Raw genomic sequence first — 21,652 nt, forward strand, 5'->3', positions numbered from 1 at the left:
AACAGACAGATTCCAGCTTTGGCATAAAACCCCTCAGTGAATACCTTTCCTATTAATATGCTATGCCTTTTATTTAATTTAAATGGAGTAATGTTGGGGCTGGGTTAAAAAATAAGTAAATATGGATTGTTTTTGAAAACTATAACCCAACTTGGAGGTCGCAGTCATCTACTACTTTACGTGAGCACAAGTTATACAACAGCTGAAGGAAGCTTGGCGGTTTGACCAGCGCCAGGTTAAGAGGTCGTGCTGTTTTTAAATAAGGTGACAATCCTGCTCTTTCTTTTGAGCCCGGCTTCGGTTAAAGCGCCCAGGGCAGTCTGGTCTCGGAGACGAGTGCTCGGCGGATTTTGCAGCGGGAAACTGATTGGGGGAGAAAAGCTGCCATGAATTCGGGGCCAGAGCTCGCGATTCGGCCTGAAGCTTGTGCCCAGGGAGTAGCAGATGAACAACGGATCACCCGTCACCTCCAGGGGGAACTAACCTGCCTTGCAACTCTTCAAAAGAGCTGGCAACGGGAACAATGTTAACTGAAAACTTTTTCTCTCTCCTATGAACCCCCCCACCCGGCCTCCCTCCTCCCCCCACCCCACCACCTCCCAGTCCCCACCCATCCTTCAACCCATAAAAAATACTTGAAAACACTGGCACCACGAAGACCTTACACAACTCAAAAATACACTGAACTTTAACGTTCTTAAGGCTAGACTGTAATATACTAGAAAAATAACAAGTCTAAGTGGCAATGTACTTCACATTATACTTATTGAATTAGTTTACGAGTCGGCTTTGGGTCTGAACAAGAAAATCAAGGGTCCTGGCTTTATCTCTGAACCCTCAGACCTGACACGTAGTGTAACACTCTTTTCTCTTCATAGCTGCTTCAGAAACGCTATTTCGGGGATTTTTCCTTCGGCCTGGAAAAGAACACAGTTAAAAGCAGAAGAGAGGTTTACTGAATAAACTAGAGAGAGACGCCTCACAGGTGACAATGCTCGGGGAAATTAAAAGCCATTCCACGCTCTGTTGGTGCCACTCTGAGGCAGAGGCTTGCCCGGGGACGCCCGGGGGTGACCATCGAGCGTGGGCACAGAGGAGTCATCCTCATTAAGTGTAAAGACTGCCAGTAGCAACGCGGCCAATCTGCCTCGGGCCTCGTGTTCTCCGAGGCAGCCCTCAACTGGCCAATCTTTCAAACGCCCCCCCCCCCCCCCCCGGAGTGATTCATCTCACCACCCGCCCGTCAGATATTCCCACACCCCTCAGTTTTAAAACAATCGGATACTCTCCCACTGGTGGCACCTGCCCTGTCTTGTCTCTCAAAGTATCAATGAGATCACCTCTAGTTTTAAACTCCAAACGCCAGTCACCCAGAGTGACGATAAGACGCACAGAATTAGGCCATTCTGCCCGTTGAGTCTGCTCTGCCAATCTATCATGGCTGATATATGATCCCTCTCAAACCCGTTCTCTCTAGAAATTCCTCATTTCTGCTCTAAAAGGATGTCCCTCTATTCTGAGGCTGTGTCCTCTGGTCCTAGACTCCCCCACTATAGGAAACATCCTCTCCACATCCACTCTATCTGTGTCCTCTGGTCCTAGACTCCCCCACTATAGGAAACATCCTCTCCACATCCACTCTATCTGTGTCCTCTGGTCCCAGACTCCCCCACTATAGGAAACATCCTCTCCACATCCATTCTATCTGTGTCCTCTGGTCCTAGACACCCCCACTATAGGAAACATCCTCTCCACATCCACTCTATCTGTGTCCTCTGGTCCTAGACTCCCCCACTATAGGAAACATCCTCGCCACATCCACTCTATCTGTGTCCTCTGGTCCTAGACTCCCCCAGTATAGGAAACATCCTCTCCACATCCACTCTATCTTTGTCCTCTGGTCCTAGACTCCCCCAGTATAGGAAACATCCTCTCCACATCCACTCTATCTGTGTCCTCTGGTCCTAGACTCCCCCACTATAGGAAACATCCTCGCCACGTCCACTCTATCTGTGTCCTCTGGTCCTAGACTCCCCCACTATAGGAAACATCCTCTCCACATCCACTCTATCTGTGTCCTCTGGTCCTAGACTCCCCCACTATAGGAAACATCCTCTCCACATCCACTCTATCTTTGTCCTCGGGTTCTTGAAACCCCCACTATAGGAAACATCCTCTCCACATCCACTCTATCTGTGTCCTCTGGTCCTAGACTCCCCCACTATAGGAAACATCCTCTCCACATCCACTCTATCTTTGTCCTCGGGTTCTTGAAACCCCCAATATAGGAAACATCCTCTCCACACCCACTCGATCTCAGCCTTTCAACATTCAGTAGGTCTCAGTAAGGTACCTCCCACCGCCCCCCCCCCCCATTCTTCTAAACTCCAATGAGTCCAGGCCCAGAGCCAATGGCTCCTCATACGTTAACCCTTTCATTCCCAGGATCACTCTTGTGAACCTCTTCTGGACCCCTTTCCATGCCAGCTCGTCATTTCTTAGATAAGGGCCCCAAAAGCTCTCACAATCCTCCAAGTGCAGTCTGGCCCACACCTTATAAAGCCTCAGCATCACATCCTTGGTTTCGTATTCTAGGCCTCTCCACATGAAAGAGAAGGGCTGGATTGTAACCGGGCCATGAGAAACAGCTCACCCACAGGAGAGAGAATTACCCTTGCACACTCACATGGCAAACAGCTGAATTCGACGGAGCAGCTGGGATTTACCTGAAGCAGCGGACTTTTGCAGGTAATTTTGGTTTCCATTTCTGGACCCTTTAATCAACTAACCTTGAGCTGTGTGAAGATGAGTGCTGCCTGATTGAAGTCCCACTCATTGTCCTGCAGACATCTGCAACACCAAAGAAACAATGAAGAGATTTCAGTGAGGAAGAGTTGCTTAAACAGTTCGGGGTGACATAGTGGCTAGTGGTTATTACAGAGCCAGCGTCCCTGGTTTAATATTGTAAGGACAACCTTGTTATAGGCTGTGACACCAACTATTTGCAAATTTACTAATCATACCTTGCAACTTCTCATTCAAAGCCTCTACAGAAATCAACAAGCACAGCACCAGCGCCACCGATCACAGAGCTCAAGTCCAAGAAACCTCCAACCATCACCCTCTGCTTCCAGTTATGAACTTCGTCTCGGCCCAAAGTGCCCACCGCCATGGATGCTGCCTGACTCCCCAAGTTCCTGCAGTATTTTGTGTGTGTTTCTCTGGATTTCCAGCATTGGCAGAATCTCGCATGCAGTCCCGATGACGGATCTCGGGCCGAGTCGTTGACTGTTTGGTCCTCTCCAGAGATGCTGCCCGACCTGCTGAGATCTGCCAGCATTCTGAAACAAGGTCACTTCCAGCTGAACTGGAAAGCAGCACGGACCACAGTCACTGTGCCTCACGTCCACTCACCCATTCTGCCCCAAATCCTTTGCTACTTCTGGCTAGCAGAAATCTACATTCACAAGGTTCAACTGTGAGGTAACGTTACCTGGGTCACCTCATACTAGCCGCACACACCATTAGACCTAACAGCAGAATTCAGCCATTCGGCCCATCGAGTCTGATCTGCCATTCCTTTGTGGCAGATTTATTATCCATCTCAGCTCCATCGTCCTGTCTTTTCCCTGTAATCATTGACACCCTCACTAATCAAGAACCCATCAACCTTCACTTTAAATTTACCCAATGATTTGGTATCCACAGCTGTCTGTGGCAATGAATTCCACAGATTCACCACCCTCTGGCCATAGACTCCCCCACTATAGGAAACATCCTCTCCACATCCACTCTATCTGTGTCCTCTGGTCCTAGACTCCCCCACTATAGGAAACATCCTCTCCACATCCACTCTATCTGTGTCCTCTGGTCCGAGACTCCCCCACTATAGGAAACATCCTCTCCACATCCACTCTATCTGTGTCCTCTGGTCCTTGACTCCCCCACTATAGGAAACATCCTCTCCACATCCACTCTATCTGTGTCCTCTGGTCCTTGACTCCCCCACTATAGGAAACATCCTCTCCACATCCACTCTATCTGTGTCCTCTGGTCCGAGACTCCCCCACTATAGGAAACATCCTCTCCACATCCACTCTATCTGTGTCCTCTGGTCCTAGACTCCCCCACTATAGGAAACATCCTCTCCACATCCACTCTGTCTGTGTCCTCTGGTCCTAGACTCCCCCACTATAGGAAACATCCTCTCCACATCCACTCTGTCTGTGTCCTCTGGTCCTAGACTCCCCCACTATAGGAAACATCCTCTCCACATCCACTCTATCTGTGTCCTCTGGTCCTAGACTCCCCCACTATAGGAAACATCCTCTCCACATCCACTCTATCTGTGTCCTCTGGTCCTAGACTCCCCCACTATAGGAAACATCCTCTCCACATCCACTCTATCTGTGTCCTCTGGTCCTAGACTCCCCCACTATAGGAAACATCCTCTCCACATCCACTCTATCTGTGTCCTCTGGTCCTAGACTCCCCCACTATAGGAAACATCCTCTCCATATCCACTCTATCTGTGTCCTCTGGTCCTAGACTCCCCCACTATAGGAAACATCCTCGCCACGTCCACTCTATCTGTGTCCTCTGGTCCTAGACTCCCCCACTATAGGAAACATCCTCTCCACATCCACTCTATCTGTGTCCTCTGGTCCTAGACTCCACCACTATAGGAAACATCCTCTCCACATCCACTCTATCTGTGTCCTCTGGTCCTAGACTCCCCCACTATAGGAAACATCCTCTCCATATCCACTCTATCTGTGTCCTCTGGTCCTAGACTCCCCCACTATAGGAAACATCCTCGCCACGTCCACTCTATCTGTGTCCTCTGGTCCTAGACTCCCCCACTATAGGAAACATCCTCTCCATATCCACTCTATCTGTGTCCTCTGGTCCTAGACTCCCCCATTATAGGAAACATCCTCTCCACATCCACTCTATCTGTGTCCTCTGGTCCTAGACTCCCCCACTATAGGAAACATCCTCTCCACATCCACTCTATCTGTGTCCTCTGGTCCTAGACTCCCCCACTATAGGAAACATCCTCTCCATATCCACTCTATCTGTGTCCTCTGGTCCTAGACTCCCCCACTATAGGAAACATCCTCGCCACGTCCACTCTATCTGTGTCCTCTGGTCCTAGACTCCCCCATTATAGGAATCATCCTCTCCACATCCACTCTATCTGTGTCCTCTGGTCCTAGACTCCCCCACTATAGGAAACATCCTCTCCACATCCACTCTATCTGTGTCCTCTGGTCCTACACTCCCCCACTATAGGAAACATCCTCTCCATATCCACTCTATCTGTGTCCTCTGGTCCTAGACTCCCCCACTATAGGAAACATCCTCGCCACGTCCACTCTATCTGTGTCCTCTGGTCCTAGACTCCCCCATTATAGGAATCATCCTCTCCACATCCACTCTATCTGTGTCCTCTGGTCCTAGACTCCCCCACTATAGGAAACATCCTCTCCACATCCACTCTATCTGTGTCCTCTGGTCCTACACTCCCCCACTATAGGAAACATCCTCTCCACATCCACTCTATCTGTGTCCTCTGGTCCTAGACTCCCCACTATTGGAAACATCCTCTCCACATCCACTCTATCTGTGTCCTCTGGTCCTACACTCCCCCACTATAGGAAACATCCTCTCCACATCCACTCTATCTGTGTCCTCTGGTCCTAGACTGCCCCACTATAGGAAACATCCTCTCCACATCCACTCTATCTGTGTCCTCTGGTCCTAGACTCCCCCACTATAGGAAACATCCTCTCCACATCCACTCTATCTGTGTCCTCTGGTCCTACACTCCCCCACTATAGGAAACATCCTCTCCACATCCACTCTATCTGTGTCCTCTGGTCCTAGACTCCCCACTATTGGAAACATCCTCTCCACATCCACTCTATCTGTGTCCTCTGGTCCTACACTCCCCCACTATAGGAAACATCCTCTCCACATCCACTCTATCTGTGTCCTCTGGTCCTAGACTGCCCCACTATAGGAAACATCCTCTCCACATCCACTCTATCTGTGTCCTCTGGTCCTAGACTCCCCCTCTATAGGAAACATCCTCTCCACATCCACTCTATCTGTGTCCTCTGGTCCTAGACTCGCCCACTATAGGAAACATCCTCTCCACATCCACTCTATCTGTGTCCTCTGGTCCTAGACTCCCCCACTATAGGAAACATCCTCTCCACATCCACTCTATCTGTGTCCTCTGGTCCTAGACTCCCCCACTATAGGAAACATCCTCTCCACATCCACTCTATCTGTGTCCTCTGGTCCTAGACTCCCCCACTATAGGAAACATCCTCTCCACATCCACTCTATCTGTGTCCTCTGGTCCTAGACTCCCCCTCTATAGGAAACATCCTCTCCACATCCACTCTATCTGTGCCCTCTGGTCCTAGACTCCCCCACTATAGGAAACATCCTCTCCACATCCACTCTATCTGTGTCCTCTGGTCCTAGACTCCCCCACTATAGGAAACATCCTCTCCACATCCACTCTATCTGTGTCCTCTGGTCCTAGACTCCCCCTCTATAGGAAACATCCTCTCCACATCCACTCTATCTGTGTCCTCTGGTCCTAGACTCCCCCACTATAGGAAACATCCTCTCCACATCCACTCTATCTGTGTCCTCTGGTCCTAGACTCCCCCACTATAGGAAACATCCTCTCCACATCCACTCTATCTGTGTCCTCTGGTCCTAGACTCCCCCACTATAGGAAACATCTTCTCCACATCCACTCTATCTGTGTCCTCTGGTCCTAGACTCCCCCACTATAGGAAACATCCTCTCCACATCCACTCTATCTGTGTCCTCTGGTCCTACACTCCCCCACTATAGGAAACATCCTCTCCACATCCACTCTATCTGTGTCCTCTGGTCCTAGACTCCCCACTATTGGAAACATCCTCTCCACATCCACTCTATCTGTGTCCTCTGGTCCTACACTCCCCCACTATAGGAAACATCCTCTCCACATCCACTCTATCTGTGTCCTCTGGTCCTAGACTGCCCCACTATAGGAAACATCCTCTCCACATCCACTCTATCTGTGTCCTCTGGTCCTAGACTCCCCCTCTATAGGAAACATCCTCTCCACATCCACTCTATCTGTGTCCTCTGGTCCTAGACTCCCCCACTATAGGAAACATCCTCTCCACATCCACTCTATCTGTGTCCTCTGGTCCTAGACTCCCCCACTATAGGAAACATCCTCTCCACATCCACTCTATCTGTGTCCTCTGGTCCTAGACTCCCCCACTATAGGAAACATCCTCTCCACATCCACTCTATCTGTGTCCTCTGGTCCTAGACTCCCCCACTATAGGAAACATCCTCTCCACATCCACTCTATCTGTGTCCTCTGGTCCTAGACTCCCCCTCTATAGGAAACATCCTCTCCACATCCACTCTATCTGTGCCCTCTGGTCCTAGACTCCCCCACTATAGGAAACATCCTCTCCATATCCACTCTATCTGTGTCCTCTGGTCCTAGACTCCCCCACTATAGGAAACATCCTCGCCACGTCCACTCTATCTGTGTCCTCTGGTCCTAGACTCCCCCACTATAGGAAACATCCTCTCCACATCCACTCTATCTGTGTCCTCTGGTCCTAGACTCCCCCACTATAGGAAACATCCTCTCCACATCCACTCTATCTGTGTCCTCTGGTCCTAGACTCCCCCACTATAGGAAACATCCTCTCCATATCCACTCTATCTGTGTCCTCTGGTCCTAGACTCCCCCACTATAGGAAACATCCTCGCCACGTCCACTCTATCTGTGTCCTCTGGTCCTAGACTCCCCCACTATAGGAAACATCCTCTCCATATCCACTCTATCTGTGTCCTCTGGTCCTAGACTCCCCCATTATAGGAAACATCCTCTCCACATCCACTCTATCTGTGTCCTCTGGTCCTAGACTCCCCCACTATAGGAAACATCCTCTCCACATCCACTCTATCTGTGTCCTCTGGTCCTAGACTCCCCCACTATAGGAAACATCCTCTCCATATCCACTCTATCTGTGTCCTCTGGTCCTAGACTCCCCCACTATAGGAAACATCCTCGCCACGTCCACTCTATCTGTGTCCTCTGGTCCTAGACTCCCCCATTATAGGAATCATCCTCTCCACATCCACTCTATCTGTGTCCTCTGGTCCTAGACTCCCCCACTATAGGAAACATCCTCTCCACATCCACTCTATCTGTGTCCTCTGGTCCTACACTCCCCCACTATAGGAAACATCCTCTCCATATCCACTCTATCTGTGTCCTCTGGTCCTAGACTCCCCCACTATAGGAAACATCCTCGCCACGTCCACTCTATCTGTGTCCTCTGGTCCTAGACTCCCCCATTATAGGAATCATCCTCTCCACATCCACTCTATCTGTGTCCTCTGGTCCTAGACTCCCCCACTATAGGAAACATCCTCTCCACATCCACTCTATCTGTGTCCTCTGGTCCTACACTCCCCCACTATAGGAAACATCCTCTCCACATCCACTCTATCTGTGTCCTCTGGTCCTAGACTCCCCACTATTGGAAACATCCTCTCCACATCCACTCTATCTGTGTCCTCTGGTCCTACACTCCCCCACTATAGGAAACATCCTCTCCACATCCACTCTATCTGTGTCCTCTGGTCCTAGACTGCCCCACTATAGGAAACATCCTCTCCACATCCACTCTATCTGTGTCCTCTGGTCCTAGACTCCCCCACTATAGGAAACATCCTCTCCACATCCACTCTATCTGTGTCCTCTGGTCCTACACTCCCCCACTATAGGAAACATCCTCTCCACATCCACTCTATCTGTGTCCTCTGGTCCTAGACTCCCCACTATTGGAAACATCCTCTCCACATCCACTCTATCTGTGTCCTCTGGTCCTACACTCCCCCACTATAGGAAACATCCTCTCCACATCCACTCTATCTGTGTCCTCTGGTCCTAGACTGCCCCACTATAGGAAACATCCTCTCCACATCCACTCTATCTGTGTCCTCTGGTCCTAGACTCCCCCTCTATAGGAAACATCCTCTCCACATCCACTCTATCTGTGTCCTCTGGTCCTAGACTCCCCCACTATAGGAAACATCCTCTCCACATCCACTCTATCTGTGTCCTCTGGTCCTAGACTCCCCCACTATAGGAAACATCCTCTCCACATCCACTCTATCTGTGTCCTCTGGTCCTAGACTCCCCCACTATAGGAAACATCCTCTCCACATCCACTCTATCTGTGTCCTCTGGTCCTAGACTCCCCCACTATAGGAAACATCCTCTCCACATCCACTCTATCTGTGTCCTCTGGTCCTAGACTCCCCCTCTATAGGAAACATCCTCTCCACATCCACTCTATCTGTGCCCTCTGGTCCTAGACTCCCCCACTATAGGAAACATCCTCTCCACATCCACTCTATCTGTGTCCTCTGGTCCTAGACTCCCCCACTATAGGAAACATCCTCTCCACATCCACTCTATCTGTGTCCTCTGGTCCTAGACTCCCCCTCTATAGGAAACATCCTCTCCACATCCACTCTATCTGTGTCCTCTGGTCCTAGACTCCCCCACTATAGGAAACATCCTCTCCACATCCACTCTATCTGTGTCCTCTGGTCCTAGACTCCCCCACTATAGGAAACATCCTCTCCACATCCACTCTATCTGTGTCCTCTGGTCCTAGACTCCCCCACTATAGGAAACATCTTCTCCACATCCACTCTATCTGTGTCCTCTGGTCCTAGACTCCCCCACTATAGGAAACATCCTCTCCACATCCACTCTATCTGTGTCCTCTGGTCCTACACTCCCCCACTATAGGAAACATCCTCTCCACATCCACTCTATCTGTGTCCTCTGGTCCTAGACTCCCCACTATTGGAAACATCCTCTCCACATCCACTCTATCTGTGTCCTCTGGTCCTACACTCCCCCACTATAGGAAACATCCTCTCCACATCCACTCTATCTGTGTCCTCTGGTCCTAGACTGCCCCACTATAGGAAACATCCTCTCCACATCCACTCTATCTGTGTCCTCTGGTCCTAGACTCCCCCTCTATAGGAAACATCCTCTCCACATCCACTCTATCTGTGTCCTCTGGTCCTAGACTCCCCCACTATAGGAAACATCCTCTCCACATCCACTCTATCTGTGTCCTCTGGTCCTAGACTCCCCCACTATAGGAAACATCCTCTCCACATCCACTCTATCTGTGTCCTCTGGTCCTAGACTCCCCCACTATAGGAAACATCCTCTCCACATCCACTCTATCTGTGTCCTCTGGTCCTAGACTCCCCCACTATAGGAAACATCCTCTCCACATCCACTCTATCTGTGTCCTCTGGTCCTAGACTCCCCCTCTATAGGAAACATCCTCTCCACATCCACTCTATCTGTGCCCTCTGGTCCTAGACTCCCCCACTATAGGAAACATCCTCTCCACATCCACTCTATCTGTGTCCTCTGGTCCTAGACTCCCCCACTATAGGAAACATCCTCTCCACATCCACTCTATCTGTGTCCTCTGGTCCTAGACTCCCCCTCTATAGGAAACATCCTCTCCACATCCACTCTATCTGTGTCCTCTGGTCCTAGACTCCCCCACTATAGGAAACATCCTCTCCACATCCACTCTATCTGTGTCCTCTGGTCCTAGACTCCCCCACTATAGGAAACATCCTCTCCACATCCACTCTATCTGTGTCCTCTGGTCCTAGACTCCCCCACTATAGGAAACATCTTCTCCACATCCACTCTATCTGTGTCCTCTGGTCCTAGACTCCCCCACTATAGGAAACATCCTCTCCGCATTAACTCTATCTGTGTCCTTCAACATGCAACATCTCATTCAACATCTCAATGAGATCTCCTCTCCTCCTCCTAAATTCCCGTGAGCGCAGGTCCAGAGCCAGCAAACACTCTCATGCATTCCCGGGATCATTTTCTTGAAACACATCTTGATCCACTCTAACGTCAGCAGATCTTTTCTGAGATAAGGGGTGTGGAACTGCTCGTGATACTCCAAGTGTGGTCAGACCAATGCCCTACACAGTAGAAACACAAGAAATAATGTAGTGCTTGAAATCCAGAACACACACTTGATTAGTAGGTAGCATTGCTACTCTCACACGATGTTGCACCAATATTTTAACCTAAAATCTTAATCTAACCCTTTTCTCCCACATAACCCTCCATTTTCCTATAGTTCATGTGTCTGTCTAAAGGTCTCTCAAATGTCCCTATTATGTCCGACAATCCATCACCCTGTAAAATAAAACTTTCCCCGACATCCTGCTATACTTTCCTCCAATCACCTTGAGTTATGCCCCCTTGTATTAACCTTTTCTGCCCTGGGGAAAAATCTCTAGCTGTCTACTTGATCTGTGCCTCTTGTCCTGTTGTACACCTCTATCAAGTCACCTCTCAGCCAGAGCTAGAAATCGGAGGCTTAGCTCGCTGAACCATCCTCGTAAGACACCCTCTCTAATCCAGGCAGTATCCTGGTGAATCTCCTCTGCACCCTCTCTAATCCAGGCAGCATCTTGGTGAATCTCCTCTGCACCCTCTCTAATCCAGGCAGCATCTTGGTGAATCTCCTCTGCACCCTCTCTAAAGCTTCCACATCCTTCCTACAATGAGGTGGCCAGAACTGAACATAATATTCCAATTCTTATTGTGATTTTAGTGTATTTTTTATGTAATATTCCAACTTAATATTTATTTACAACCTAACAAATTAACTGTGCTCTTTGGAATATTACCTCAAAATATCCGTGGTATTTCTTTGTCTGACCAACATGTTATTGTGTTTGTTACATTGATAGCTAGGAGGGCCATTCTGTTTAAGTGGAAGGATATGTCAGCTCCCACTCTGTCACAATGGTTCTCTCATTGTGATGTTATTGTCTTAGTTTGGAGAAAATTAGAAGTCGAACCTTTGAACCTATGTTTGATTTTGAGAAAAGATGGGGTTCATTTGCTCGTTATTACCATTTGAGTTAATTGATCTCCACGATCTAATTGTAAATTTTGGTATAATTTTTTTTGCTGGCAGTTTGATGTTTATCTTTAGAAGCTTTTTGTCTGACGCACGGCTCCGGGGTTGAACACCTAAAGGGCGTTTTCTCTCACTTTTTTCTTGCTTTAGTAGGGTTTTTTTCTTCACTTCTCTTTTTTTTGTCTCACCATTTTTTCAATCCCTAATATTATTTTTTTTTCCCTTTGAGACATTTTTAGTGTTATCTGCTTCGATGTACTCTTGTATTTGGCCAGTAATAATAAAAAGATTTGAAAAGAAGGAAAGATAATATTCTAAGTGTGGTCGAACCAGGGTTTTCTGGAGCTGCAACATTACCTCACAGCTCTTGAACTCAATCCCCTGACTAACAAAGGCCAGCACCCCATACGCCTTTGTCCACTGAGGGATCTACAGACATGAACCCCAAGATCCCTCTGTTCCTCCACACTGCCATTAACCCTGGGTTCTGCCTTCGAACTCAACCTTCCAAAATGAGTAACTTTGCATTTTCCAGAGTTTCCCTGGCCTCACTGGCCTTTGCTTCCGACGTTCTGCTCTCCAGTCCTCTCCGGGGTTCACACTGCTACCTCAGTCCTCGGGCAGATTCGGCAACTGGGCATAAGGCAGATGCCTGACCTGCCACGACTGAACTTCAGCAGCACAAGTGTGGGCAAACACAAAGCCTCCCGTCTGTCAGCTGCCAGGACAGCCGGGAGGTGCTGGTTCTGAATTCAGATTCCAAAGGGCTCATTGGGGTGAAAAGGTCTGACCCGGCAACCTGTAAATTATTAGACACATCAAGCAGTTTCAAAGTGTACTCTGCTTTGATGGAGCTCACTCACAGATAAGCAGAGCTCACTCACTGCTTTCCAACAGCCTCATGATTGGTCTCAATCCTTTACCCTTTGCCAATACCTCGCAGGCTGTGCTTATGTGGATCGAGGCCTGGCTTGTGAAATCTTTCAGCCCAATACATAAAAAATACACTAAAATCCCAATAAGAAATTCATATATTAATGTAATTCAGCAGTGGGGGAGGTAGTGTTCATGTCTAGATGGCGGAGGGGAGGCTCCCATGCCCCCCACCCCCCGAACGTGACGAGGGAGACAGGGGGCAGGGGGGGGGTCTGATTGATGGACGCCACCTCTTTGAGACATTGCCTCGGTGTTGGGCAGGCTGAGTTTCAACCCACTGCAGATCTTGCCCCAGCTTAGCACTGGCTGCCTGAGGACCCTGCTGCCGCCAGGGGTGGAAGAGGGAAAGAGGTCGACGGCCAGGAGCCTGACACAGATTCATTTGCTTATCACATGTCCAGTTTGCGCTAACAGCCAAGGGTAGCCCACAAGTGTCGACGCACGTTCTGGCGCCAACTAACACGTCCACAGTGCTAGGCAGAACAAGAGCAAAGCAACCCAAGTATCGAGTTCTCCTCCCCCTCCACTCTGGCCTACCACGGTCCACTCTCCGATTCCTTCCCCTCCAGCCCACCTGGCTTCACCCATCTCCTTCCCCACCCCACCTTTTTTCAATCCTGACGTCTTCTTCAGCGCTGATGAAGGATCTCAGCCCAAAACGTCGACTGCTTACTCTTTTCCATCAATGCTGCCTGACTTGCTGGGTTCCTCCAGCGTTTTGTGTGTGTTAAATAACAAAACAAGCCCCTTGCTGCCACACACACGGACAGTCCTGCAAGCCCAGGACAGTCTCTGGCCAAACGGCTGCAACGTACGGTTGACCTTTGGTATTGAACAGCCAAAGGCAGGACTCCGGATACGGGCCTCGAACTTCCCAGCACTTCAATTCCAGTTCAGCTTTATAGCAGCCACAGTTTCTTTTGTTTCCATCAACTCATCTGGTTACTGTCTAACAGGCATGGAGCCTCAGGAAATGGTGGATAATCACACCTTCAGAGCATTACAGCACAGTAACAGCCCCTTTGGCCCATCTAGTCCATGTCAAACTGTTATTCTGCCTCGTCCCATTGACCAGTCCAGAGCCCTCCCATCCAAAATCACATGCACCACTTGCTCTGGCAGCTCATTCCACACTCTCACCACCCTCTGAGTGAAGAGGCACCCCACCCCCCGTGTTCCCCTTAAACATTTCACCTTTCACCCTTAACCCATGACCCCTAGTTGCCATCCCACCCAACCTCGGTGGAAAAAGCCAGTTTGCATTTACCCTATCTGTACCCCTCATATCAAATCTCCTCTCAATCTTTCCCGGGAATAAAGTCCTAACCTTTCCCTATAACTCATCCTCAAATCCTGGCAATTTGAGAATGAATTATTCCCAGCCTCTGCTCTCCACAGTCCTGAGTCCAGGAACACTACAGCACAGAAACAGGCCCTTTGGCCAAACTCATCTCTCACGAAATATTGATCCCATCGACTGACAATGTCCAATTAACCCAGCCGGTACATCTCTGGAGAGTGACAGGGAACCGGGAAACACACGCACTCCTTACAGAACAGTGAGTGCCAGGATCGCACGCTGAACTCCCCGAGCTGTTTTCGTGTCACGGTACCTTGGCACTCGTTGTAAGAGATGTTTAGGCACATGAATTTGAGGAAATTGGAAGGATATGGACAAGGGATTAGTTTAGTAAGCCATATGTTTATTAATTTAATTGGTTCAGGACAACACTGTGGGTTGAAGGGGCCCGCTCCTGTGCTGTACTGTTCTACAAGCGAGGAACTGGTTTTCAATGACCTCACTGACAGACTGGGACGAGACTGTGAGTGTTGTGCTAGCCGTATTGGACTCCGGATAAGCAGAAAGACACAGTCATTCCATTTCCTGATTCAGTAAAGTGCATTGACAGTAGCTAATGGTGCAATTTACACCTCTGCCCCAGGGATTATCTCAGCAGTTACCACAACTGGACGTGTTGGGAAGAGAGATAACTGGAGCCTGGAGTTAACGGCCCTCACCACAGCAAATTTGCAAACTCTGAGATACCGATCAGTCATTGTGTAGGTGGGTCTGTCACATACACTAAATTATGACACCAAAGAGAGCACAGTTGTAGTCTATGTGTGCTCCAGTGGGGCCATTTTCCCCTCTTTTGAAACATGACCCTGCTTCTGAGAAAAAGAGGGCAGATCTGCCATTGACGAGTTGGTTAGCAGGGAATATACAATAAAATGCACAAACACATCCATGGAATTGGCATTAGGAGATGTACCCAAAGTGCGACTGAGGAGATCGGAAACGTGCACCCGATGTCTGTGTTGAAACGAGACTGTTTGGGCTAAAGGTGGAAGGAAGGTTCCAGACCACAACCGAGTGCGTTGGTCTGTGAAACGGAACGGGGATGAGAACTCCCCTGACAAACTACACGCCAGTAACCGTACCGACTGTCGCATTGTTCAAAGGTTTACAGTCAAAGTTGATGAAAGATAGTCACAAATGGTTTAAAAGAAAAACAGCAGCTCTTACAAGTTTTTATAAAATGGAGGGCAGTAGCACTCACTTCTGTGACCACTCTATGTTCATGCCTGACTGCAGAGAGAAAGCCTGCAGCATTTCCTGCTGTGAGGCGGTGAGGGTGGGCACTGGACTGCTCGACGGCGTGGGCGCCGGCGTCACAAAGGCCTTGCGGATCTCTTCAGTCGTCGCGTTCCTGATGAAGAGCTGGTCGTTGACGATGCACAGCCTGAGGAAAGCAAGAGGAATGAGTGCCCACAGTCCAAAGGTGCCACAGGCAGGTTAAACGGTTCTGCTCGGATTCATCGGGATTGCCGGAGGGTGGGGGGGGCTCAAAGGGCCAGAAGGGTCTTGTCCACACTGTATGGCTAAATAATAAATCATTGTAATGAAATTGTAAAAATATAGTCAGCGTCTACAGGTGACACCATAATCGACCATAATGTTTCGTTCCCTTGCTGAGTGCCTTTACTTCTCTCATGCAAGTTCCGACACGGCCTGCGCTCACTCACCAAAGAGGCGACTGCTTGTGATAACTCGAGTACTAGAACCATGCACTGGTGTGGGGCTTGGGGGGGGAGAGACAAACTTACCCTGCATTCCCAGCAGGCACAGCAATAAACACCCTCGAGAAGGCCCTCACTGATTCCCTGGATTTGCTATCGACTGTGGATAAATCAAAGATTTTTAAATAAGAAGTCGGCTTACAACCATAAGAACTTGTACAAAAAGTCGGCACCGAGTCAAACTAAAGTGATCGCGTTTACGTACCTTCTTTGAAAACTCCGTGTATGGTGAAACAGAGCAGTGTGTTCTGAAACAGAAAGGCAAGGTCACCAATTTGCATGGAGAATTATATGCTACAAGGCTTAGTCAAGCCAAGTGGCCTTTCATTGTCACTTCGACCATGAACGGCTGGACAGTACACGTTACAACGGTGGTGTGCAGAGGAGCATCTCTGAACACACAACACGTCGAACCCTTTAGTGGATGGGCAACAGCAGCAGAAGACCACACTGTACCTAACAGTGGCTGAGTGTAAATGTGAAGTTATTCCTTCCCATATGGGAGCAGGTGTGGGCCATGTCTGATCTTGAACACTAGTCCCCCGGTGCAGTGGGGATCTCTGGATAAAGATGGACTGCTCAACATGGAATACGAGGTTAATATCCTGGAACAGATTGCGAGCTTGTTCTGATCAAACACATGGGGTTTTTTGGGTGGAAGCTGGTGATTCGTGGCATACACAGACCAGCTGCAGGAAGTTGTAAACTCCATCATGGGTGCGGGCCTCCTCTCTTCAAACGGCGATGCCTCAAAAACACGCCGTTAGCACATATATAGCAGGGGTGCCTGACTTTTGCACGGTGCCTTGTCGATGCGGAGTGCCGTGGCAGGGGTGTGGGACAGGGGGGCAGAGGAGGAGAACCGGGGGGGTGGGGGGTGCAAACACACCCAGCCCTCAGACACCAGGCAAGGGCATTTGATTCCAAACAATTGGTTTATTGATCATTACAGAATGTCTCTCTGGTGCTTCCCACTCCCTCTCCTCTCCCTTCCCCTTTTCCCAACCATGATTCCCCTCTCCCTGCCCCCTTCCCACTCTCAGTCCACAACAGAGACCCAGATCAGAATCAGGTTTATCATCACTCACACACGTCAGGAAATTTGAGTTTTTTTGTGGCAGTGGTACAGTGCGATACATAAAATTACTACAGTCCTGTGCAGAACTAGCGATATACATATGTGTCTAAGACTTTTGCACAGTTCTGTATGCTTAGTGTTTTTAAGTATTACAGTATACTGCTGCTGCATAACAACAAATTTCAAGACATATGCGGGTGATTTTAAACCTGACTAATTCTCAGAGAACCGCCAGAGCAAACAAGAAACATAGAGAGAGATGACAACTGGTTTCAAACTGAGCCAGGTAGCTCTGATTAATGCATCATCATCACAAATTTCTCCAACAAAACAACATAATCTGGCCCCTGTCATCAGTTAAAAGGCCAGAGTACACAAACAGACAGCGAGAGATAAAAGAAGCACGTGACTGAATTTAGTAAAGATAAGGCAGGGCTGAGAGTGAGGATACAAGGAAGATAAGGCAAAGCACAGTCTACAGTTATAGTCAACTACAGCACTGAAACAGAAACCATTTCAATTGCCTACTTCCACTGATCCACACCTGGACCACAGCCCTCCATACCCCTACCATCCACATACCCATCCAAACTTTCCTTAAACGTTGAAATTGAGCTCACATCCACCACTTAGGCAGGCAACTCGCTCTACACTCTCACCACCGAGTGAAAAAGTTTCCTCTCAGGCTCCCCTTAAACATTTCACCTTTCACCCTTAACCCTAGTTGGAGATCCACCCAAAAGCCTGCTTCCATTTACCCTGAATACCACATACCACTCATCATTTTGTATACCTCTATCAAATCTCCTCTCAATTTTCTACACTCCAAGGAATAGAGTCCTAGCCTATTCAACCTTTCCGTATAACTTGGGCCCACCGCTCCCGGAACATCACCTCTTTTCTCTAATACAGAGAATACAAATTTTCTCTGTATTTTTTCAACTTTATTCACACCTTTCCTGTAGGTAGGTGACCAAAATTGCACACAATACTCCAAATCAGGCCTCACTAACGTCTTCCATAACATCCCAGCAAGCAGTCGCCGAGTCAGGAATTCTGCAGTGATGTTTTAAAAGTGGCCGCTCACTACCATCTGGTCAGGGGCAACGGGAATACAAACACGCTGAGAGAAACAGAAAATGCTGAAAAGACTCAGCATCAGAAACAGGGACGAAAATATTAACCGTTTCCCTTCCCACAGATGTACCTGACCCTTTTTTCCCCCAATTGCAGCAGTATTTTTCATTCAGTGACAGGCCGCTTCTCTGTGTGAAGAACTGACTTTAAAGCGGGGGAGACCGGGTCAAAACCTGACATCAAACACAAACACAGTTCCTTCCAGCGGCAACTCCTTGGCCATTCAGATTCTAGGTGTTTAGCATCAGCAATCATTTTCAATCTCATCTGCTGCCGGAAACAATGGGGAAGGAAGCTTCCTTGCCAAGTGGCACATTACAAAAGCAGACTGTACTTTTCAACGGGGCCAGTGATTCAGGCCTGAAATTTGCTAACACACAATATCCATTCTGAAAACAGCATTTCAAATGAGCATCTTATAGGAAATCTTGCAGAACCACTTCCTTTTGCTCCCCCAGTCAGAATCTGGATAACGCTGCTGAGCAACAGGATGGTGGACCAAGTGTTGGAACACAAGATGCGTGTGGTGAGCACAGACAGGGGCAGCTAAGCAGTACAGCTGCTGCGCGTTGCTTCACTGTGAATGGTGACACATTGTACAGAAAATCGAACCAAGTGCTTCACCTACCGTCTGCGCGCTGACGTCCACAACGAAGGACGCTATGTCATGCTGCGTCTTCGGCAGCTCGTTGAGAAAAGCAACCACGTTTAGTCTGGTGTGCTTCAATAACCTCGCTCGAAGTGCTGGGAGCAAAGCGAACAAACAAATCCATTAAAAACAGGCCAGCTCACGGTTTTCCTTACAGGAAGGGTAGAAATGTACATACACAAAACGATGTGTGAGGGTGGCACAGCAGTGGAGCAGACAGCAATCAGCCGGGGCTCGATCGCCACCGCTGCCTGTGACCATGTGGGTCTCCTCCCTCACTCCCTAGACATCTGTGCTATACGGGCAGCGGAAGCGTGGCAATGTTCCCCAGCTGCCCAGCACAATCCTCACTGAATTAATTCGACACAAACGATGCATTTCTTTGTATCTTTCAACATACATGTGACAAATAAACTTTAAAATCATGTGAAAACAGCTTTCCACTGTACCTCGGTACATCCAACAATCATAAACTGACAGTGGGATAAGGGTCTGTCTGTGCTCGCTGGATTTACTATATCTCTTACTATCTCTCCTTTCAGTCAGTCCTGACGAAGGGTCTCGGCCCAAAACATCGACAGCGCTTCTCCTTATAGATGCTGCCTGGCCTGCTGTGTTCCACCAGCATTTTGTGTGTTAGTGGAATAAGGGTCTGTCTGTGTTCTCTGGAGTTTAGAAAAATGTCAAGGGGTGGGGGGGTTATCATTGAAACCCATCGAATATTGAAAGGCTGAGATAGAGTGGATGTGGAGAGGATGTTTCCTATAGTGGGGGAGTCTAGGACCAGAGGACACAGATAGAGTGGATGTGTAGAGGATGTTTCCTATAGTGGGGGAGTCTAGGACCAGAGGACACAGATAGAGTGGATGTGGAGAGGATGTTTCCTATCGTGGGGGAGTCCAGGACCAGAGGACACAGATAGAGTGGATGTGTAGAGGATGTTTCCTATAGTGGGGGAGTCTAGGACCAGAGGACACAGATAGAGTGGATGTGGAGAGGATGTTTCCCGTAGGGGGGAGTCTAGGACCAGAGGGCACAGATAGAGTGGATGTGGAGAGGATGTTTCCAATAGTGGGGGAGTCTAGGACCAGAGGACACAGATAGAGTGGATGTGGAGAGGATGTTTCCTATCGTGGGGGAGTCCAGGACCAGAGGACACAGATAGAGTGGATGAGGAGAGGATGTTTCCTATAGTGGGGGAGTCTAGGACCAGAGGACACAGATAGAGTGGATGTGGAGAGGATGTTTCCTATAGTGGGGGAGTCTAGGACCAGAGGGCACAGATAGAGTGGATGTGGAGAGGATGTTTCCTATAGTGGGGGAGTCTAGGACCAGAGGGCACAGATAGAGTGGATGTGGTGAGGATGTTTCCTATAGTGGGGGAGTCTAGGACCAGAGGACACAGATAGAGTGGATGTGGAGAGGATGTTTCCCGTAGGGGGGAGTCTAGGACCAGAGGGCACAGTCTCAGAATAGAGATGAAGAGGAATTCCTTTAGCCAGAGGGTGGTGAACCTGTGGAATTGATTGCCACAAACAGCTGAGGCCACCATTGGGTGTATTTAAAGTGGATGTTGATTAGTAAGGTGATAAAGATTATGGGAACAAAACAGGGGAACGGGGACGAGAGGGATAGGATGGAATGGCAGAGCAGACTCGAAGTTCTGAACAGCCCAATTCGGGTTCCCAACCTGGAGTCCACAGACCCTCGGTTTACGGTAAGACTCCATGACACAAGGTTGGGAACCCCTGGTCTTAGGGTCTTATCTTTATACCCAGCATACTGCTCCCAATATAGAAGCAACACTCACAAAATGCTGGAGAAACTCAGCAGGCCAGGCAGCACGTATGGAAAAGAGAAAACAGTTGACATTTTGTTTCAAATGCACAGAACTGAAGATGTTTCTAGGCCCAAAACGTCGCCTGTTTATTTATTTCCATAGATGCCGCCTGACCTGCTGAGTTCCTCCAGCGTTTTGTGTGTGTCTCTTTGAACATTCAATCGGTTTCAATGTGATCCCCCCCCCCCCCCCCCCATTCTTCTGAATTACATTGAGTGCAGCCATTAACCCTTTCATTCCCGGGAACCCCCTCTGGACCCTCTCCAACATCAGACATTGTTTCTCAGATCAGGTTCTACCAGTGCCTCAACATCACTGCTTTGCTTTTACATTCCAGACGTCTCGACATGAGTGCCAACATTGCATTTGCCTTCTTCATCACCTGCAATTAACCTTTGGGGGAATCCTGCACATCGGATCCGAGTAACAAAATTTTGTTCCGCTTTACACTTGTGTGCTGGAAGTGACATGAAACAACCTTGAATCTCGAAGGATGCGCCTTTCCAGGCCAAGGATTCCAGGTTTTGTTCTACAAGTCTGGGGAAGAGTGCTGAGACAAGGATCAGGTTAACTCCAGCTTTCTGAGATGTGTGAACGTGGTCTCAAAGGGCCCAGGTGGTCAATTTCTGTTCTGGTATCAATGCTCTCATGTCGCATTCAGACAAGGACGAACAATTTTGCAGGCAGCAGAAACACAAGAGATTCTGCAGATGCTGAAAATCGAGAGCAACACACACAAAATGCCGGGCAGCATTCAGAAATTTGTCCAGGTCAGTTGCTTCCGGGGAAGGGAAGGGGGTAAAAGATGTGAGAAGCTTTCTCAAACGTATTCTTATCAAGTGCTAGATTATAAAGGCAGATTAGGGATGACTGTGCTATTCTGGCTA

The 21,652-nt window shown here is 48.8% G+C and overlaps 1 protein-coding gene across 1 annotated transcript in view; it reads right to left on the minus strand.

The window, feature by feature from the left end:
• Nucleotides 1–611: 611 nt before the first annotated feature.
• The window catches only part of nxf1b (nuclear RNA export factor 1b), a 93,614-nt gene continuing 72,573 nt past the window's right edge, over nt 612–21,652 (minus strand). The window contains exons 16-21 of the mRNA XM_073031561.1: nt 18,905–19,020; nt 16,267–16,309; nt 16,089–16,161; nt 15,542–15,724; nt 2,790–2,850; nt 612–917 (exon numbers count right to left, since the gene is read on the minus strand). Of these exons, the coding sequence (XP_072887662.1) occupies nt 873–917; nt 2,790–2,850; nt 15,542–15,724; nt 16,089–16,161; nt 16,267–16,309; nt 18,905–19,020 (521 nt within the window). The 3' untranslated portion in view covers nt 612–872. The remainder of the gene's footprint in view (nt 918–2,789; nt 2,851–15,541; nt 15,725–16,088; nt 16,162–16,266; nt 16,310–18,904; nt 19,021–21,652) is intronic.

Source organism: Hemitrygon akajei, chromosome 28, assembly GCF_048418815.1.
Source record: "Hemitrygon akajei chromosome 28, sHemAka1.3, whole genome shotgun sequence".
Lineage (NCBI taxonomy): Eukaryota > Metazoa > Chordata > Chondrichthyes > Myliobatiformes > Dasyatidae > Hemitrygon > Hemitrygon akajei.